The sequence below is a fragment of the Leucoraja erinacea genome, chromosome 4, assembly GCF_028641065.1.
Source record: "Leucoraja erinacea ecotype New England chromosome 4, Leri_hhj_1, whole genome shotgun sequence".
NCBI classification, from domain to species: Eukaryota; Metazoa; Chordata; class Chondrichthyes; order Rajiformes; family Rajidae; genus Leucoraja; species Leucoraja erinaceus.
The window spans coordinates 19,565-42,316 of NC_073380.1; the positions used below are offsets into that span (position 1 = coordinate 19,565).

At 44.8% G+C, this 22,752-nt stretch overlaps 1 protein-coding gene across 2 annotated transcripts in view; it reads right to left on the minus strand.

Moving 5' to 3' along the window:
* Positions 1–1,711: 1,711 nt before the first annotated feature.
* The window catches only part of LOC129696078 (oxidation resistance protein 1-like), a 239,933-nt gene continuing 218,892 nt past the window's right edge, over positions 1,712–22,752 (minus strand). For both annotated transcript variants that reach the window (XM_055633485.1, XM_055633486.1), the window contains 3 exons: positions 17,008–17,090; positions 5,982–6,089; positions 1,712–1,852 (listed from right to left, as the gene is read on the minus strand). In XM_055633485.1, the coding sequence (XP_055489460.1) occupies positions 1,727–1,852; positions 5,982–6,089; positions 17,008–17,090 (317 nt within the window). In that variant the 3' untranslated portion in view covers positions 1,712–1,726. The remainder of the gene's footprint in view (positions 1,853–5,981; positions 6,090–17,007; positions 17,091–22,752) is intronic.

The window sequence follows — 22,752 nt, forward strand, 5'->3', positions numbered from 1 at the left end:
CCCCCCCCCCCCCCTTTCCCCCCCATCTCACCTGGAAGGATTGCAGGGGAAAGTACCTGGAGAGGGAATTCTCTGCAGAAGGCGGAAAGGGGCAGAGACGGGAAGATGTGACTAGTTGTGGGATCACTTTGGAGGTAATGGAAATGCCGGAGAATGATGTGTCGGATGCGGAGGCTGGTGGGGTGAAAGGTGATGAACAGGGGGAACTTTATCCTTGTTGTGTCTCAGGAGAGGGGGAGCGAGAGAAGAACTCCGGGACACAGAAGAGATGTGGGTCAGGGATCCATCTGTGACAGTGAAGGGGAAACCACATACATCAAAGAATGAGGACATCTTGTCCTCGTATGGAAAACCTCACCATGGGAGCAGATGCGGCAGAGACGACAGATTGAGAGTTGCGGATAGTATCTTGCAAGAGGCAAGGCTGGGGAAAATGGAGTCAGGATAACTGTGGGAGTCTGGAGATTTATGATAGACCTCTCCTGTGATGGAGACCGAGAGATCAGGAAAGATCTCATCCCTTCCCACCCAAAACACCTCCCTCTCCCCCTCCGCCATTAAAAGTCTGTAACCAACTTGACCGTTCGCAACTATGTGTCTCTCTTGGGCTCACAATCCATCTCCATCCGGTAAATGACCGATCAAGGAACCTCCTTGCCTGAGGTCATTTGTTGCTGGCCCTGATTGTCGTTTCCTGTTCTTTTCCCTACTCTGCCAACTACTATCAGTCTGAAGAAGGGTCCCGACCCGAAACATCAGTTGCCCATTTCTCCAGAGATGCTGCAAGATCTGCTGAATTACTCCAGCATTTTGTGTTTATCTATCTCTAAGAATCCTCTCCAGTAGCTTCCTTACTACTGATATCAGGCTCAGCCACCTAGCTGGATTATCCCTTGTACCCTCCTCTGGGGCCGTGGCTAGTGATGATCCCTTTCAATGCCCCAAGAATCACCTATCTTGCCTCTCTCAATGACCTGGAAGAGATCCCACTGGGCTTTGAGTATTTTTTCACCTTAATATTCTTTAATGGACTCAACATCACCATTTCTTAATTGCTGCATGCCTCAGAATATTTGCATATCCCATACTAATTTACTATCCTCCATGTCCTTCTTCTTATTGAATGCCTTCAATCATTTTATACACATCAGTAGAATAATCATTTAATCATCTAATTGTAAAAAAAAACACAAATATAATTGGCAAAATGGAAAGCAAAATGGTCCTTGAATATTTGTTTAATTTTGGTCTCACTATTTCCTCCATTACAATTGTAAAAGAAACACTAAATCTGTTTGATGACTCAGAAAGTGCAACTCAACTCCAAGCTATCCTTCACAGCCCATAAAATTAATCAGATGCATCGACACAGGCACTGCACCTTCTCATGGTTTAGCTGTTGGAACATGCGCAAGTGGCATTCTCCTCCCTTGGAATTATATTTTGCCTTTCCTTGCATCCTTAACTTATGAAATCCAGTGCTTAGCATACACTCAAAGCCATTTCTTTATCTAGAAATATAACATCAGCCAGGTCTAACTTTAAGTATCCCACATTTTACCTTGGCGTCCACTTTCACTTGATTTAAAAAAAAATGTTCGTTATATTCCAGATTAATTCTTGTGTTTTCATTTTTTTAAGATGCCCCGCATTTCTCACAGTGCTTTCGTTACATCTTTGGGGCAGTAGAATCTCAAGTATTCATTGCAGATTATAATTCTTTCTCTCAGGTCCTTACCAAAGGTTTTTCAAACTCTATTTCTGAAGAGGTTGCAGACAATGGGCTGACAGGACTCAGTGATGGCGAACTTTCCACACTGGAGATATAGTCTGGATCAGGAACGTAGAGATTCTGCAGAAGATAAGAGTGAATATAAAAGAACCAATTCAGCAACTTAATTATAAACCACTGTGGGATGTATACTATTCCCATGTTTTGATGAAGTACTCAAATTAGGATCCCATCTTCTACTTAAATAATGTAGCTTTATGACTATTGTTTGCATGTTTCTTGGCAGCACAATGGGCCGGGCCGTGTGGTATGATCTGTATATATGTATATATGTATATAGCGCCGCAGAATTTTGCACCTATCCCACCCCACCCCCCCCCCCCCCTTTTTTTTTTCTGTTTCTTGTTTTTCGTACTAAATTATATGTATGCACTGAGTACGAGCAGCTTTCAATTTCACTGTACATGTATAGTGACAATAAATGGCATATCGCATATCACATTAACCCAAATTAACTATTGCTACTGGCGGGAATAGGCAACTGAACTTGGAATAAGGGCAGAAGAAGAGGCAAGAGTGGACATTGGACCTTTGGAAAATGACACTGGCGTAGTAGTTATGGGGAAAACAGAAATGACAGAGAAGTATGTTTTTTGTGTCAGTTTTGACAGCGGAAGATACCAGCAACGTGCCAGAAATTCAAAAGAACCAGGGTACAGAAGTTAGTGAACCTGCTATTACTTAGGAGAAGATGCATGGGAAGCTGAAAGGTCTGAAAGAGGAAAAGTTACCTGGGCCAGACGGATTACACCCCAGGGTTCTGAAAGAGGTAGCCTTCGAGATTGTGGAGATATTAATAGTGATCTTTCAAGAATCACTAAAGCTGGGAGTTGTCCAAGGAGACTGGAAAATTGCAAATGTTACTTTGTTGTTCAAGAAGGGAGCGAGGCAAATGAGGAGAAACTATAGGCTATGACCCTGACTTCAGCAGTTGGTAAGATTTTACAGTTCATTATTAAGGATGAATAGCACATGATAAATTAAGCTGAAGTCAGCATGGTTTTGTGAAAGGGAGATCTTGCCTGACAAATCTGTTGGAATTCTTTGAGGAAGTAAATAGCAGGACAGACAAAGCAGAGTCAGTGAATATTGTTTATGTGAATATTCAGATGGCCTTTGATAAGATGCTGCACCTGAGGCTGCTAAACAAAATGAGACCATTAAAGGGAAGAAACTAACAGGTATAGCAGGTTGGCAGGATGGCAGAAGACAAAGAGTGGGAGTAAAAGGGCCTTTTTCTGGTTGACTTCCAGTGACTAGTCTAGTTCCACAGGGGTCGGTGTTGGGTCTGTTGCTCTTCCCGTTGTATAATAATAATTTGGATGAGGGAATGGAAGGTTTTGTGGCCAAGTGTGCAGAGATAAATGGAGGGACGCATAGTGTAGAGAAAGCTGGGAGTCTGCAGAAGGACCTAAGCGGGTTGTGAGATTGGGCAAAGAAGTGGCAGATAGAATACAGCGCAGCAAAATGTGCAGTCATGCAAGAATAGGAATAAAGCCATAGACTATTTTCTAAATGGAGAGAGGATTCTGAAATTGGAGGTGCAAAGGGACTTGGTGCAGGATTCCCAAAAGTGGGTCAGGGATCAGAAGTGAGGAAAGCAAATGCAATGCTAGGATTTATTTCGAGAGGATGAAAATATAAAAACAGGGATGCAATTCTGAGAATTTATGAGGCACTGGTCAGATCGCATTTAGAGCATTGTGAACAGTTTTGGGCCCCAAACCTGAGGAAGGATGTGCTGGCATTAGAGAGGGTCTAGAGGAGATTAAAGAGAATGATTCCGTGGATTATTGGGTTAATGCATGATGAATGTTTGACGACACTGGGCCTGAACTTGCTGGAGTTTAGAAGGATGAGGGCGGACTTCACTGAAACTTACCAAATAGTGAATGGCCTGGATAGAATGGATGTGAAGAGGATGTTTCCACTAGTAGTAGAGTCTAGGACCAGAGGGCACAGCCTCAGAATAAAAGGACGTACCTTTAGAAAGGAAATGAGGAGGAATTTCTTTAGTCAGAGGGTAGTGAATCTACGGAATTCATTGCCACAAAAGGCTCTGGAGACCACCATTGGGTATTTGTAAAGTGGATATTGACAGGTACTTGATGAGTAAGGGTATCTAAGGTTACGGGAAGAAGGTAGGAGAATGGGGTTGAGAGGGAAAGATAGATCAGCCATGATTAAATAGTGGAATACGCTCGGTGGACGGAATAATAATAATAATAATAATAAATTTTATTTATGGGTGCCTTTCAAGAGTCTCAAGGACACCTTACAAAAATTTAGCAGGTAGAGGAAAAACATGTAAGGGGAATGAAATAAATAGTAGAGACATGACTAGTACACAAAGTAAAGACAGAATTCAATACAAAACACAAGATGAGGCAATTAATGCACAGATGAAAAGGGACGGCACGTGGGGCTAAGGATAGGCAGAGGTGAAGAGATGGGTCTTGAGGCGGGACTGGAAGATGGTGAGGGACATGGAATTGCGGATCAGTTGGGCGAGGTAGTTCCAGAGCCTGGGAGCTGCCCTGGAGAAGGCTCTGTCCCCAAAACTGCGGAGGATGGACGTGGATGGAGGGGAGACCAGCTGATGTGGATCTGAGGGACCTTGAGGGTTGGTAGGGGGAGAGGGGGGAGAGGAGGTCAGTGAGATATGGGGGGGGGCCAGATGGTGGAGGGCTTTGTAGGTGAGGATCAGGATTTTGTAGTTGATCCGGTGGGAGATGGGAAGCCAGTGAAGTTGTTTGAGGACTGGAGTGATGTGATGCCAGGATTTGGTGTGGGTGATGAGTCGGGCGGCTGCGTTCTGGACCAGTTGGAGTCGGTTGATGTAGGTGGAGCTGATGCCAAGGAGAAGTGAGTTGCAATAGTCCAATCGGGAGGAGATGAAGGCATGGATGAGTCTTTCAGCAGCGGGCGGTGTGAGAGAGGGTCTGAGTTTGGCGATGTTGCGGAGATGAAAGAAGGAGATTTTAATGACATGGCGGATGTGAGGCTCAAGGGAGAGGGTGGAATCAAAGATCACACCAAGATTGCGGGCCTGGGGAGATGGGGAGACAGTGGTGCCGTCGATGGTGAGAGTGGGGTTATTGATTTTGCTGAGTGTGGCTTTGGAGCCTATGAGGAGGAATTCTGTCTTATCGCTGTTGAGTTTGAGGAAGTTATGTTGCACCCAGGTTTTTATAGCTGACAATCAGGAGTTGATATGGGAGAGGGGGGGGGGGGGGGGGGGGGGGGGGGGGGGGGGGGGGGGGGGGGTGGTGCCGAGGTAGATCTGGGTGTCATCAGCGTAACAGTGGAAGTCCAGGTTGAAGTGGCAGAGTATCTGACCAAGGGGGAGGATGTAGATGATGAAGAGGAGGGGGCTGAGTATGGAGCCTTGGGGAACGCCTTGAGTGACAGTGGCTGTAGCAGAGGTGTGGTTGTGGAGAGAGATGAAGTGGGATCTGTTGGAAAGGTAGGAACGGAGCCAGCTGAGTGCAGAGCCTTCAATGCCGAGGTCTTTGAGTCTGGTGAGCAGGATGTTATGGTTCACTGTATCGAAGGCTGCGCTCAGGTCGAGGAGGTTGAGGATGTTGAGGGAACCAGTGTCAGCAGAGGTGAGGAGGTCGTTGAGGACTTTGAGGACAGCAGTTTCTGTGCTATGGAGGGGGCGAAAGCCAGATTGGAGGGGTTCAAGTAGGTTATACGCAAGGAGGTGGGAATGAAGTTGCGACGCAACGATACGCTCCAGGGTTTTTGAAAGAAAGGGGAGGTTTGAGATTGGGCGGTAGTTAATGAGAGAGGAGGGATCAAGACCAGGTTTCTTTAAGATTGGTGTGACAGCAGCAGTTTTGAAAGCGGAGGGGACAATGGCCTAAATCTGCTTCTCTCACTTATGAACTTATAAATGTTCCCCGTCCAATTAAATATAATGACATTTTGGTTGCTGGTTGGATGCACATGATAGAAGTACATGACAATGTTCAAGGAACAAAAGGATATTTCCTTCTTCACCCTAATCACTGGCTGTATGCTCTTTATATGTTAAACATGTGAGAAATTATGTTAATCTAAGACAATGGATAAAGTAACTCTACATTTCTATAAACCATAACTAGTTGCATTATATACTTTACGCATTATCTATTAAATTTTAAAAAACAGCTTGTTTATATGATTGCAGCAAAGAGCTCATTACCTGGCCTGGAACAACAGCTCTCGAGAACAATTTATTCAGTTGCACAAGCTCATTAGGTGTCGTGTCAAATTTGAGTGCGATGCTATTCAAAGAGTCCCTCGATTCAACCTGTCAAAGAAATCAAACTACGTCAGAAAACCAGTGGTTATTCAACGAATCATAGAAAACACAAATACAAAAGCAGGTAACTTGGCCCATCGCATCTGTGCAATGTTCTAGACTCCCAAATCTCACCTTTCAGCATTAGGACTGTAGCCCTACACGACACAACTACAAGTGTATGTCTAGGTATTCTCTAAATGTCATTAAGAGTATAGTGAAGATTTACGAGGATGTTGCCTGGACTTGATGGCCCAAGTGAAAGGGAGAGGTTGGGCAGGCTAGGACTTTATTCCTTGGGCCGAAGGACCTGTTTCCATGCTGTATGACCCTATAACAATAATATACTAATGATAATGCATCAGAGTTAAAGAAATTGGATTTGTGGTAAATAACCAAGGGCTTTGATTTTTTTTGTACAACAGAACCTCAGATTTTATTTTAATTGCAACAGGTTAAGACATTTAATGTGGGGGTATTTAAGACCACATCTTCATTAAAATGACAACTTCAGACAGAACCTTTATGATCCAGCAGGGGGAGGTGGTGAGTTCTGTCCTTGGGCAGGTTTGCTTTCTGAAATCAAGATGGGCATCTCTTCAAATCCCAAATCTTAATTGTAAAACATTATCTTTTTCATATTAAGAGGTTTGATGAACATATTGGAATGTTAATTTATATGTTGATCATATCCATTAAACAATGTTAACGCCGTTATACTTGTAATGCTTCCTTGCCTACAATACTGAAAATTCCAACACTGCCATGATAAGTCTGAAACTGTAAGTGGGCCACTCACTCCTTTGTAAATATGGTGATCATCTGCACTTAGGCAGCTTAAGGGCCTGTCCCACTTACGCAACCTTTTTGGTGACTGTTGGCATCCGTCATAGGTCACCGAAAATGTTCAACATGTTGAAAATTCAGCGGTGACCAGAGAGACGCACCAGGGGTCGCCTGGATGGTCGTGAGTCGTCTCCTAGTCACCCAAAGAGTCGTAGCGTCTTTCTGGTCGCTGCTGAATTTTCAACATGAAACTTTTCGGTGACCTATGACGGGTGCCGGCAGTCGCCGAAAAGGTTGCGTAAGTGGGACAGGCCTTTAGCTGTCTCAAAATACTGCAAGGAATCGAATATCATAGAAACATAGAAATTAGGTGCAGGAGTAGGCCATTCGGCTCTTCGAGCCTGCACCGCCATTCAATATGATCATGGCTGATCATCCAACTCTGTATCCCGTACCTGCCTTCTCTCCATACCCCCTGATCCCCTTAGCCACACGGGCCACATCTAACTCCCTCTTAAATATAGCCAATGAACTGGCCTCAACTACCCTCTGTGGCAGAGAGTTCCAGAGATTCACCACTCTCTGTGTGAGAAAAGTTCTTCTCATGTCAGTTTTAAAGGATTTCCCCCTTATCCTTAAGCTGTGACCCCTTGTCCTGGACTTCCCTAACATCGGGAACAATCTTCCTGCATCTAGCCTGTCCAACCCCTTAAGAATTTTGTAGGTTTCTATAAGATCCCCTCTCAATCTCCTAAATTCTAGAGAGTATAAACCAAGTCTATCCAGTCTTTCTTCATAAGACAGTCCTGACATCCCAGGAATCAGTCTGGTGAACCGTCTCTGCACTCCCTCTATGGCAATAATGTCCTTCCTCAGATTTGGAGACCAAAACTGTACGCAATACTCCAGGTGTGGTCTCACCAAGACCCTGTGCAACTGCATTCCGCATGTCTGATGTGTCTATCAGTGATAAGTAACTGTTGGCAATAGAAAATAAGATAATGAAGCCCATCCTTGCACAACTACAACCTCCTGCCTTTTGCAGTAACTAAGATGCAGCAGTGATATTTGCATGCATGGGTATACATGTGCCACAAGAGAGAATGCAAATTGCTATCTTTGTAATATTTGTAAGGGTGCAAGAGTCACATGGACATGGTCAGAACAAATGTAATTGTGCATGACTGGGAAGTATATAAGCATCCCTATAAAACCTGCAGCTTCTTCTGAAATTTGCACAGGTACTTGGAAAGGGAGAGGGTGCCAAGCAAATGGATGCAGGGGTACAGATGGCAAAAGTGAAATTGCTGCCAGCCATGCGAGATGTAAATAAATAAAACAGCAGTTGACTGCACCTGGAGTGCTGTGCTCTGGTATAGACGCTGTCCACCAGGCCCAAATGCAAATGCAGTGCGGGACAGAGAACAAAGTAGACACCAAAACTGGAGGAGACTGGACGTTGATAGCACAGACCATCGACCAGGGTTGATTTCTTTGGAACACAGAAGACTGCGAGGAAAATTTAGTGGGCGAAATTTATCAGAAGCCCAGACAAGTCAAATAGTGGAGTTATTAACCTGAGCAAGGAGGTGAGTAACTGAGTGATGAGATTGGTAATAGGCGAGAGGGAGCTGAGTAATAAGTTATTTAATTGAAAAAATGCTGGCTCAATGCCTTAAAAATCCGCAACTAGTCAAGGAAGCATCTGGACGAGCACAAAGTGCTTTGAGTTATGTACCAGGAGCAGGGAAGCAGGATTGCCCCACATCCCAGTGTTGCATTGTGATCTGCTCGACCACTTTCTGTGCTGCAAATTTCTAGACTTCTACAAAGTTTGTCATTCGATAAGTGGCCGCAAGGTTGGCAAATGGAAAGAATTGCTGCCATGAAGGTATTTACCCTCGGAGAAGATTGAGGAGATTCATTCAAGAATCAGTAGCTGATATGCATGAAGACTAAAGGGGTTGGACACCTAATCTCAAGCAGCATTCACACATGTGGAAATGGATCACCGTGAGGACAATGAGGACTATTTGGCAATCAGTCAAGTGTCACCAGAGGCTGCGTACTGCGCTGGAGTAAACCAAGCTCCTGTGTTTGGGAGAAAGATTTTTTACCTGCTAGTCATTAATAATTCATGTCGTGCTGCAGTTGATGTGTGCTTGAGAGTGACTAAAGGCTCACGAGCAGCCCTAAAGTATGTTAATCTCATAAACAAACCAGCAAGCACATGAGTGAGATCAGAATGTCTGCACGGCAAAACCCCGATGCTGACAGCCTGGAGATAAATCTTGTTTCCTTGAGTTGGTCGGCATTTCCGGAACAAAGAAGGACCCAGCATGGAGGGACCACCATGGGGGAGGGGAGAGAGCAAAGGGGGAACTTGCGCAAGGAGGGGAAAGGGGGGGGGGGGGGGGAAGCGTTTGTAACTTTGTAAGCGCCCTTTATGGGCAACTATTTGCATACCATGTGACAATAAAGTATTCAATTCAATTCAATTCAAGTCAATTAGCTTCCTTTGACTAACCTGAAGCAGGGAGCCTGCAGCTGACATTTGTACATGCAGGAAAAGACACAGTATGAGAGAGACACTGCTTGCCGAAGATTCTAGTGCGTTTGGCAGACTGCACAATCTCAATTTAAAGAAGCCTTTCCTGATCTTCCTTAAGCTCCTTGTGGTGTCGGTGTTCTCATTATGGCTGTATTCTGCTGCATCATTTGGAGTTCCCAGAGACCACGAGGTGGCTATCAACTTGAATGACTGCATAACACATATTAACCATGAGGACATTCCCATGATGGTTGTGCAGCAGCTGCACACTGGGAGAATGGAATCGTCTGCTATGAAAGCATAGCTCAATGTAATGAAAAACCACTGAAAGAAACAACATTGTAGTGTTTGTATGCCAATACGTTTGGGAAACCTATAAATCTTCATGTCTAGTTGGCCTAATCCTGTTGTCCGAGGGAAAGGTATGGAAAATCTTCTCTCCTTGATTATGAATCATCAGTGACCTCCCATTGCAGCTGGCTGAGACCTGAAACGAGCTTGAGGTTTGGAAGTAACCAGGATTGATCTGCACGAGTAGCTCCAGTGAATGAGTGCTCAATGTTACAGTGGGTCGGCAAAGGTCACACATCTCATGAGAGCTGTCTTGTCGCCTGTGTGTACATTCCTCCGCAGAGATGTCCAGATACGAGGGTAGTGGCCTTAAAACTTTGGGTAAATAATAATTTTAATGATGAGTTCTTTCATATCTCCTCCCTTATGGTCCCCATGGCTACCAACCACTGTGGTCTGCAAGAATCCACTTCCTCATTGTCCAACAGGCCAAGCAGCAGTGAAAGTGCAAGGAAGGCTCAGTGCTGTTTGCAGGCAATCTGTACATAAGCAATCCATTGCAGAGTGCACATTGACCTACATATGACAGCATTAGAGGGAGCTCCAAATAGAGCAATCTCATCGGCCCCATCCTCCCTCTAATTTCCTAATAACCCTGCAATTTATTCTTTCTATCATCCCCTTTGATTCTCTTAACGAAATGATAAGTGTTTGATGGCTCTGGGCCTGTACTCGCTGGAGGTTAGAAGGATGAGGGGAGACCCCATTGACACTTACCGATTAGTGAAAGGCCTAGATAGAGTGGATGTGGAGAGGATGTTTCCACTAGTGGGAGAGTCTAGGGCCAGAGGGCACATCCTCAGAATAAAAGGACATACCTTTAGAAAGCAGAGGATGGGGAATTTCTTTAGTCAGAGTTTGGTGAATCTGTCTAATTCATTGTCTAGTCTTTGGTTATTTTTAAAGTGAAGATTGACAGGTTCATGATTAATAAGAATATTAAAGAGTACGGGGAGAAGGCAGGAGAGTGTTGAGAGAGAAAGATTGATGTCAAATCTGGAGTATGGTGTACAATTTTGGTCGCCCAATTATAGGAAGGATGTCAACAAAATAGAGAGAGTACAGAGGAGATTTACTCGAATGTTCCCTGGGTTTCAACAACTAAGTTACAGAGAAAGGTTGAATAAGTTAGGTCTTTATTCTCTGGAGCGCAGAAGGTTAAGGGGGGACTTGATAGAGGTCATTAAAATGATGAGAGGGATAGACAGAGTTGATGTGGACAAGCTTTTCCCACTGAGAATAGGGAAGATTCAAACAAGAGGACATGACTTCAGAATTAAGGGACAGAAGTTTAGGGGTAATATGAGGGGGAACTTCTTCACTCAGAGAGTGGTAGCGGTGTGGAATGAGCTTCCAGTGGAAGTGGTGGAGGCAGGTTCGTTGGTATCATTTAAAAATAAATTGGATAGGCATATGGATGAGAAGGGAATGGAGGGTTATGGTATGAGTGCAGGCAGGTGGGACTAAGGGAAAAAAAAAAAGTGGTTCGGCACGGACTTGTAGGGCCGAGATGGCCTGTTTCCGTGCTGTAATTGTTATATGTTATATGTTATATGTCATGATTGAATGGCGGAGTGGACTTGACTAGATGGGTTGAATGATCTAATTCTACTCCTCTTATTGACAAACTTACTACTTACCTCAACAAGGGATGTTTTACAGTAGCCAATGAATCTACCATCACATCTTTAATGTGTGGGAAGAAACGGGAACACCTGGAAGGAAACCCATGCAGTCACAGGGAGAACGTGCACACTCCAAACAGACAGTCCTCGAGATCAGGATCCAGTGCTGAAGCCGAGAGGTCTCAACATCAATGGCTATGGAGCAGCCTGGCACCGAGTTCCAGGGAAGAAGTGTTTGTACCCATTGTTGGCTTTGTAAATAATGTTTATTCAGAGTCATAGACGTATACAGAACAGACTCTTCAGCCTAACTCATTCCTGCCAACCATGTTATCTACCCAAGCTTGCATTTGACCTATGTCCCTCTAAACCTTTTCTAACCATGCACCTGCCTAAATATCTGTGTAACTGTACAAGCCTTTGCAGCTTCAGTTGGCAGCTCATTCCATGTACCCAAAACACTCCATTTGAAAAAGATGTCCCTCAGGTCTCTATTACATATTGCCGCTCTCACCTCAATTCTGTACACCTTTAGTTTTACATCCCCTGCCCTTGGAAAAAGACTGTGACAATATTTACACCCTTCGTGATTTTATACATCGCTTTAATGTCAACCCTCAATCTACTGCGCTCCAGTGAAATAAGCCCCATCAATTTCTTCCTTATAATTCAAACCTTCTGTAACATTCTGTAAATTTTATCTGCATCCTTTCCAGTTGAATGACATCCTTCCTGCAGCAGGGCAACCGGAATTGCACAAAGTACTCAAAAGCCTGTTCTTGTTTGACTTGTACAGTGGTAACACAATGTCCCAATTCCTGTATTCACTGATGGAGACAAGCAGACCATCGTCAACATGAGTTGGCACATCAAGAAGACTATATCTCTAAAGAAGGGTCTCAACGCAAAATGTCACCTATTCCTTTTCTCCATAGATGCTGCCTGACCTGCTTAAATGCATTTCGTTGTCTCTGTACTGTACACTGACAATGACAATTAAAATTGAATCTGAATCTGAATCTGAATCTGCTGAATTACTCCAGCTTTTTGTATCTATATATCTACACCCTCAGGTTTCTCTGTTCTGTAACACTATCCAGGATCCTGCCATTTACGGTGCAAGACATTGCCTGGTTTTAACTTATCAAAGAGCAATTACCTCGAGTTAAATTCCATCTGGCATTTTTTGCCCAACTTCCGCAGTTCATCCACAACCTATTGCAACATTAAATAACGATATTCACAGTTCACTATAGCACAATGTTGGCATTATCCACAAACCTATTAACGATGTTAATGACATTATTATCCAAATTACTAATATCGATGACAAACATCAGTGGACCCCACATAGATCCCTACATCACACCACTGGATACAAGCCTCCAAATTCTCTGCACAAAAAAAACAGAATACCCTCCATTACCACCCTCTGACTCCCTCCACCAAGCCAATTTAGTATCCAATTGGCAAGCTCACCCTGGATTCCATGTGATCTAATCTTCTGAACTCGCCAACCGAGCGGGGTGTTGTCAGAGGCCTTGCTAAAGACTACATAAACAACATCCACTGCCCCTGTCTTCATCAATGCGGCATAAGGACAGCACAGTGGCATAGCTGGCAGAGCTTCTGCTTCACAGCGCCAGAGACCCAGGTTCGATTCTGACCTCAGGTGCTGTCTGTGTGGCATTTGCACATTCTCCCTGTGGTGGAAGCATTTAGCTGAGAGAGCAGGCAAGGCCTTTGTTATCAGAGTCTTCAAATCATCTGAAAAAACTGTAGATGGTTTATGCATGCAACCTATAATGTAGCTACCTCATCACCATTAACACGCCCCATCATATCAGTATAACTATGATCTCCTCCCCTTCCTTCCTCCCATTTTGTCCTGGTACGCCTGAAGGCTGGATGCAGCCAGTGCTGGGACGTGTGTGCCATGTGCTATAATAAAGGCTCTAGTAAAGGTTACAGTGCGTCAGACTGAGTCCCTTTACATGGTGTCAGAAGTGGGATTCGAACCCACGCCTCCATTTGGACACAGTCCTTCACAGCCACTCTCGCCTCCCTGATCCTTCTGTACTCATTACGGTGAATAACAAGTCATTCTCTGCTAAACTCGATACTGGTGCAAAAGTCAATGTTATGTCAACCTCGCTTTTCAACAAGATAAGAAATAATGAGCTGTTGACTGCCGATCGCTCTGTTTTGCGTGCCTATGGGGGAGAGGAACTAACACCTGTGGGGAGGGCTACTTTCCACTGTGTGCTGCAGAAATCGTCCCGTGACCTGTCGTTCTTTATTCTGGATTGCGACTGTGTCACTTTGCTGAGCAACCAGACCTGCCAGGAGCTCGGTCTGGTGTCTTTCGACCGGACGGTTCACGAGGTACAAGCTGTGATGGATCCGCTATCCGAGTATCCAGACCTTTTTGACGGTAAGCTAGGAAAGCTGCCGCTAGTGAACAAGATTGCAACTGACCCCTCCGATGCCGATTGCCCAGCAGTCTCTGGTGCCCAGGGTCCTGCAGCCTTCTGCCGTCCAGCAGCGGATTGCTCAAAAGCACGAAATCCAGCGCCGCTCGCACGACGTCCGGCCGTCCTCTCTCCCCACTACTGCCAGGCCAGGTCGTCCGGTTGCAGACGTATACCGGTTTCTCCAGGCTCGCTACCATGGTGGGGGTCGACGATTCGCCGCGTTCCTACTTGGTGGACTATGAGGGCACTGTCTACCGGCGCAGCCGCCAGCACCTGTTGGTGGTCAGAGAGCCGAAACCTCCTCCTGCTGTTCCTTATTCTCCTCCGCCTGCGGTGCCCCCCTCCAGTAACATGCCTCGGTCGGTTCGCGTCCCTCGCCTTCCTCCCTCTGCCCTTCCCGGTTTCCGCTCTCCGGTCCGCTCGCCTCCTGCCCGTCTCTCTCTCTCTCCACCTGCCGCTCGTTCCTCCCCTTCTCTCTCACCTGGTTCCCCCGTGCCTGCCGGTTCCCCCTTGCAGCTGGGGTCCCCGCCGGCCTTCTCCTTCCCCCCTGTTCCTGTTCCCGTTCCGCCCTCTCTTCTTTCGGGTGGGGAGGGTGAGGGTGCTGTGCGCACTCACTCGGGTTGAATTGTCAAAGCTCCGGATCGCTACGGAGACTTCGCTTCGTTTTGCAGGTCCTGTATAATTAACCTGCTATTCTTGCAACCTTGTTTAAATTGTATGGGAAAGGATGTAGATGGTTTATGCATGCAACCTATAATGTAGCTACCTCATCACCATTAACACGCCCCATCATATCAGTATAACTATGATCTCCTTCCCTTCCTTCCTCCCATTTTGTCCTGGTACGCCTGAAGGCTGGATGCAGCCAGTGCTGGGACGTGTGTGCCATGTGCTATAATAAAGACTCTAGTAAAGGTTACAGTGTGTCAGACTGAGTCCCTTTACAAAAACTTTTTCAGCAGTGCAGCTTTCCCCCCCAGAGCGGAATATTAAACCAGATTTCTGGCATAGAATTTCAATCGGGAATCTCCCAACTTGGAATGCTCCAAACCGAGCTTCAGCTGATAAAATTGAATAAATGATGAAATGAAGATTAATGGCAGGAAAACCTGTATATCTGGCTCTATTCCCCAAGCCAATGACAAAGAAAATAAGTATTGGAATTATATTAGAATGCTAGTCATTAAATGGAGTTTAAGGTGAGCAAAATTAGAGGGGGGAGAGAACCCAACTCATTGCAGTCTCTCACAAACGCAACACAGCATTGCAGCACACTGATTGCAGTTGCTTTTAGAATATCTACCTATGCTTGCTTCAAATTCAACTTTTTCTGCAATACAAATTTTCAAAGTCATAAAAATCTTTATTCCCAATCCTCTGTTTTTTCTTTACCATGTAAAGTCCCATGGCTTTATATTAGAGCGTAAAACACAATCCGATTATCACAACAGCAGCAGCAGACTCGCAGCCATCAGCAAATGACATGGAAACAATCTAGCAGCAGAACCAATCAGTGAAAAGAAAGCAATGATACAAAAGAAATTTACTACTATATGAATACTTTTTGGAATTTCAGATAAGGATGTCCAGACATCCAGGTTCTGATCACCTCCTATCCCGAGCCTGATACTCTGAGCAAGGCCCAATTTAATAATGGACTGCATTATGCAAGGCCAAGACAGGTTGCTGGTAGGTGAGAGAGACACACACACAGAGAGACAGTCAGAGAGAGACTCAGAGAGAGAGAGAGACAGAGACAGAGAAAGAGAGAGAGAGAGAGAGAGAGAGAAGAGAAAGAGAGAGACAGAGAGAGAGAGAGAGACAGAGAGAGAAAGAGAGAGAGAGAGAGAGAGACACAGAGAGAGAGAGACAGTGAGACAGAGAGAGAGAGAGAGAGAGAGACAGAGAGAGAGACAGAGACAGAGAGAGAGAGACAGAGAGAGAGACAGAGAGAGAGACAGAGAGAGAGAGAGAGAGAGAGAGAGAGACAGAGAGAGAGACGGAGAGAGACAGAGGGGAGAGTGTCAGTGTGGCAACCCCTGATTTTAAAGAACTAGACGATACATCAAAACTAAGAATAATCCTTGGCGAAGGAAATACGGCACATCTTGGTGCACAATACGTAACAGCATGCCATAGCCTGAGAGACGGTGAATGACCAACATGCACATATGTACGCACACACTAATTGACATTAACTGACACTAAGAAATTAATATTGAATTGCTAAACTTGCAATTGTGTTGTACTGCTTACAGCGGCAAGAACATGTAGCATCAATAAAGGGCTATAGGTCTATTGCGAGTTTATGTACAGGGACATATCTATCCATGCACTGTATACTTGTATTTATACTTATGCATTTTAAATATGTATGTCATGTTTTATACTTTGGCAATATAACGATGTATTTTATCATGCCAATAAAGTTTTTAAATTGAAATTGAAATTGAATTGAGAGACAGAGAGAGAGGCAGAGTGGGAGACAGAGAGACGGAGAGAGAGAGACGGAGAGAGAGAGAGAGAGAGAGAGAGAGAGAGAGAGAGAGAGAGAGAGAGAGAGGGGGAGAGAGAGAGAGAGAGAGAGAGAGGGAGAGAGAGAGAGGGGAGAGAGAGAGGGAGAGAGAGAGAGAGAGAGAGAGAGAGAGAGGGGGAGAGAGAGAGGGGGGAGAGGGGAGAGAGAGGAGAGAGAGAGAGAAGGGAGGGAGGAGAGAGAGAGAGAGGGGGAGAGAGAGAGAGAGAGAGAGAGGAGGGGAGAGGAGAGAGAGGGGGGGAGAGAAAGAGGAGAGAGAGAGAGAGAGGAGGGGTAAGAGACAGAGAGGAGGGGTGAGAGAGAGGAGGGGGGTGAAGGAGAAAGAGGGTAGGGCAAGAGCGAGGGGGAGCAAGAGCCAGGGGGGGAGAGAGGGGGGGGAAAGGGGGGTGAGAGAGAGGGGAGGGTAGGAGGGTGAGGTGGTGGGAGAGAGAGAGGTGAGGTGAGAGAGAGAGAGAGAGAGAGAGAGAGAGAGATGAGAAGTGAGAGAGGGAGAAGCACGGACAGGGAGAAGAGGAACTAAAACAATTAATGATTAATGCATCTCTTCAATTTTAAAAAGAACCATGAAGGCGAGTTGCACTCTGCACAGCGAGCTGGTTTCACTCACCGTGTATTCAATGGTCCCTTTGGGCTTCTGTGAAGACATCCACCGGGTGTCTTTCCTCTCCTGGTGCTTTTTCTGGCCGGTATCTGCAAACAGGCGAGGTAAGGTGCGTATTAGTTCCATGCTTGCACTTCCCCAGGCTGGTCACAAGGCTCTCGAGCCCAGCTTTGCCGAGGGACCAGCTCATTTATCTGCACACTCACTCTCAAAAGCGACGCCTCTAATTTCATAACAATTATAATAAATTGACACTTTTCTTCTTCCAGCCTCTAGCTCACTGGACCCGCTTAGATTGATCACAAGACATTCCAAAAAAAATGCATGTGCATCAGCATTCAAGGAGCTTGATCAATGCTGAAGATAGCTACACGCATCCAAAGGAGTTTGCCTTCATTACAAATGCACAATTCATTTGAATCCATTGGCTTTCCGCAAGCTGTTTTTTTTCAACAGGAGGGACGCATTCCAGTGCTTAACCCCTACACCACTAAACTTCAATCTGTCTGTGATGCGCTTGGACTCTTCTGCATGATGACACATAGGATGGGGTTTTTTTTTTTTTTTTTAAACAGCTGTGGTGGCCCATTTCCTATTTGTAATTTGAGATTGCATCATGCACAGCTTTAAACAAGGTTGACATTTCAATGTCATTACACATATTGACAAGCTGGCGAGAGAGAAAGAGAGAGAGAAAGAGAGAAAATAAAGAGAGGTGAAAATACCTCAACTAATAAAATACTTAAGTTACAGTTTGTTCACAAATCTGTCTAAAAATTGTGAATATGATGGAATGTCTGCCATTTTTGACAGCACTATTGTGAGGATAAATAGTTGCACACATCATTAACCCTGATGATCAAATTCAAGAGTCAAGAGAATCGAGAATGTTTAATTGTCATTTGTACAGAAAACAGAACAAATGATATTCGTACTTGCAGCAGCATAACAGGTCTGCAAACGCAATACACACTGATTGCATGTTATAAACAAAAAAAAATCAATTAATAATATGTATAAAATCATATGTATAAACTCATTTGCAGGATAAATTACTAAAAATGTAATTATTGTGGCCTTGTCAAACATAAGGGTTAGCACTACACGCTACCAATCCCAGCTGTGGAGACACTGGTATCGTTGTCAGACATTGATCATTCTTTTATTCTGGATTTTAATTCATGTATTGTGTTTTTTTAATATATAATTTATGATGCTTTTATAAGTGATATACTAAGATTTTAAATGTACTTTAAGATATTTTTTAATATGCAATGCATTTTTAAGTAATGTTGTCCCTTGTCTGGACCTTGAGTCCAAAATAAAAGTTTATTATTATTATTATTATTAATAACCCAACACAAGTGCAAAAAAAAAAGAGCTCTGAGCGCAACCAGAGAGAGTCGACGAAGTTGAGTAGTCAAGAGTGTTTTATTGTCATGTGTCCCAAATAGAACAATGAAATTCTTACTTGCTGCAGCACAACAGAATGTGTAAACAGGGCTCGAAATTAATGGTTGCTCGGGTGCCAATGGACACCAAAAGTCCTGCCGGGCAACCTAAAAGCCGTGTCATTTTGCCCGGCTTGGCCTCCCTCTCTATCTCTCTCTATCTCTCTCTCCGTCTCCCCCCGCCATCCGTGTCCGGGCCGCCGAGTCTCCGCTCTCCAGTCGCTCTTCATTCGCCAGCATGGCCAGCCGGCCACCTTGCACATGCGCACAACCATGGCCTGCACATCATCCAGAGCCTTGGCCGCAGGGAGGGGCAAATTCCACCCGCCAATAGGCTGCGGAAGGCCCGATTAGGTCGAGATCCGGCCTAGGCCCCACATCTTTTGGGGGGGGACTTCCGGGTGGGATGTTAAGGGCACTCTCATAATTTTGTCCGTATTAAAGAAGGTGCCGGAAAATTTGTGGTGGCCCGGTATGATCAGCGACTGCCAAGTGTAACTCATGTGGATCATGCATTGTAAGGTTTATATGTTGAATCAATTGCATTGTTCATTGTATGAGCTCAGCAATACGGATGGATCCTGCATTCAGATGGGGCTGGCTCTGTTTGACATTCATTTATATCCATGATCTGCAGCTTTATATACTTTATAAATGAGCACATGCTCAAGATTATCCATTAGTGTCTTGGTTTTACCATTCAAGCAATTTGTTGCAGCAGCCCATTTATTCAAATTGTCCAGTGTATGAATGCTTTATTAAAATTGGTGGTAAAAATACTGCCATGGTGGGCTATTGCAGTGTGATCTATTTAATTTGTGGTCGGATCGTGGGTTTAATATTGCTCAGGATTAATTAACTAGTTTTGTCTTAGGCTAAATTCCACACTTTATATAGCATTGGCTATTAACCTGTAGGGAGGAACTGCAGATGCTGGTTTAAACCGAAGATAGACACAAAAAGCTGGAGTAATTCAGCGGGACAGGCAGCATCTCGGGGGAGAAGGAATGGGTAACGTTTTTGGTCAGGACCGCTCCTCAGACCAGTCTGAGGAAGGGTCTCGACCCGAAACGTCACCCATTCCTTCTCTCCCAAGATACTGCTTGTCCCGCTGAGTTACTCCAGCTTTTTGTGTCGAGCCTCTGGATATTAACCTGTTATTCTGGTATTATTCTGTGATGGGAATAAATCTCTAGCTTGGAGCCCAGCTTGAATCAGGGTAGATTTTAAATGTTGGGTGTAACCACATTTTGGACTCTGTAGTCCAGTATCAGCTGTTGTTGAATTTAAAAATTAAATATTTAAACCAAAAAATTAATAAAAGAATAAGGATTTAGTGCATGGCAACAGTGGATTTTAATTACCACAGAAAACTACTTTCACTTTTCTCAGTAGAGGTCATTTACTTATCCAATCCCTGACTTTTATCCTTGTCTACAGGTTTCGACCCGAAACGTCACCTATTCCTTCGCTCCATAGATGCTGCCGCACCCGCTGAGTTACTCCAGCATTTTTGTCCAACACAACAGAAAAACCTCCGATGTTTTCCCCACCTCCAATGGGATCCCACCACTGGCCACATCTCCCCATCTCCTCCCCTTTTGGCTTTCTGCAGAGACCGCTCCCTCCGTAACGCCCTGGTCAATTCGTCCATTCCCACCCAAACCACCCTCTCTCCTGGCACTTTCCCCTGCAACGGCAGGAAATGCTACACTTGTCACTTTGCCTCCCCCCTTGACTCCATCCAAGGACCCAAGCAGTCTTTCCAGGTGAGGCAGAGGTTCACCTGCACCTCCTCCAACCTCATCTATTGCATCCGCTGCTCTAGGTGTCAACTGCTCTACATCGGTGAGACCAAGCTTCGCCCAACACCTCCGCTCAGTCCTCATTTTTTTTTTTTTTTTTAATTTCAAAATAGACTTTATTCATTGATAAATATATACAATTCCTGAACCATTCAAACAAACAAAATTCATCCGACATTTTCGGAGACTATACAAGTTTTTTCAGTACAATTTTTTTACATTTGTCAAATTTCACCAAACAGTCCCCCACCCGTGCCACTCTGTGGCCCCTGTCCAAGTAATAAATATATACAGTGTTTACAGTGCGAAAATTCCATTTGACATTTTTCTTTTCCACAAATAATGTCCCCATCCTCATTAACCAACCTGATCTCCCGGTGGCTTAGCATTTCAACCCCTCCCATTCCGAATCCGACCTTTGTGTCCTGGGCCTCCTCCATGGCCAGAGTGAGGCCCACTGTAAATTGGAGGAGCAGCACCTCATATTTTGCTTGGGTAGTTTACACCCCAGCGGTATGAACATTGACTTCCCCAATTTCAGGTATTCCCTGCTATCTCCTTCTTTTCCCTCTCCTTCCCAGCTCTCCCACAGCCCATTGTCCCCACCCACCCCACCCTCACATAGAAAACAGGTGCAGGAGTAGGCCATTCGGCCCTTCGTGCCTGCACCGCCATTCAATATGATCATGGCTGATCATCCAACTCAGTATCCTGTTCCTGCCTTCTCTCCATACCCCCTGATCCCTTTAGCCACAAGGGCCACATCTAACTCCCTCTTAAATATAGCCAATGAACTGGCCTCAACTACCTTCAGCGGCTGAGAATTCCAGAGATTCACCACTGTCTGAAAAAAGTTTTCCTCATCTCGGTCCTAAAAGATTTCCCCTTTATCCTTAAACTGTGACCCCTTGTTCTGGACTTCCCCAACATCGGGAACAATCTTCCTGCATCTAGCCTGTCCAACTTCTTAAGAATTGTGTACGTTTCTATAAGATCCCCCCTCAATCTTCTAAATTCTAGCGAGTACAAACCGAGTCTATCCAGTCTTTCTTCATATGAAAGTCCTGACTTCCCAGGAATCAGTCTGGTGAACCTTCTCTGTGCTGGCTCTATGGCAAGAATGTCTTTCCTCAGATTAGGAGACAAAAACTGTACGCAATACTCCAGGTGTGGTCTCACAAAGACCCTGTACAACTGCAGTAGAACCTCCCTGCTCCTATACTCAAATCACATCAGCCTGAAGAAGAGTCTAGACCCGAAACGTCGCCCATTTCCTTCGCTCCATCGGTGCTGCCTCACCCGCTGAGTTTCTCCAGCATTTTTGTCTACCTTAAATTTAGTTGCGTCTGGTTGAGTAACTATGAAGACTATCCCATGCTTTAATTGTGCGGGGGAACTCCATGGAGCAGCCAGCCACTCTGGATAGAAGAAATTGGGTGACGTTTCGGGTAGAGACCTTTCTTTAGACTCCCTCTGAATTTAGTGTTTTTACTTTAATTTAAAGATACAGCGTGGAAACAGGCCCTTCGGCCCACCAACCACCCGTACACTAGTTCTATCGTGTGACACACACACACACACACAATTTCCCCGCCTGGGATTAATAAAGTTCTATTGTATAGTATCGTGTGTGTAGGAAGGAACTGCAGATGCTGGTTTAAACCGAAGATAGACACAAAAACAATCTTCCTGCATCTAGCCTGTCCAACCCCTTAAGAATTTTGTAAGTTTCTATAAGATCCCCCTCAATCTTCTAAATTCTGAGTAAATAGGGAATATTGTGAAGGGCTGATAACACACATGCATGGCACTGGTGCTGAGAATTATTGTGGAGGATGCTTTGTTGCCTGTCCTTACTGACTGCAGTCTATAGGTCAGGAAATCAAGAATCCAGTTACAGAGGGGAGTGTTGAGAACAAGGTCCATGAGTTTGGCACTCAGTTTCGGTGGGATTATGGTGTTGAAGATGGAGCTATTGCATATGTGCTTTCAGTTGCATTTAGAGTCAACCAAAATTCATGTCACTTTGAAAACAGAATCACCCATCTGAAACAGACAAGTGCTTTTGAAGTTTTGTGAACCCTATATAACCATTAATAGGGCAGTACAACCCAAAACATTATTTTGCAGAATAATATCGATTGACATGATGGTCATGTTTTGCATGCACGTCAAGTTGCTGTTACTCTTCACATTCTAGATAAGATTTTATCTGCTGATCTGTCGGAAACACGAAATAGAAGTCTTTGTGTCTATCTATCTAGTGGCTAAAATTAGAGCTCATGGTATTGGGGGTAGGGTGTTGACATGGATAGAAAATTGGTTGGCAGACCGGAAGCAAAGAGTAGGAGTGAACGGGTCCTTTTCAGAATGGCAGGCAGTGGCGAGTGGAGTGCCACAAGGCTCGGTGTTGGGGCTGCAACTGTTTACCATATATATCAATGATTTGGAAGAGGGAATTAGGAGCAACACTAGCAAGTTTGCAGATGACACAA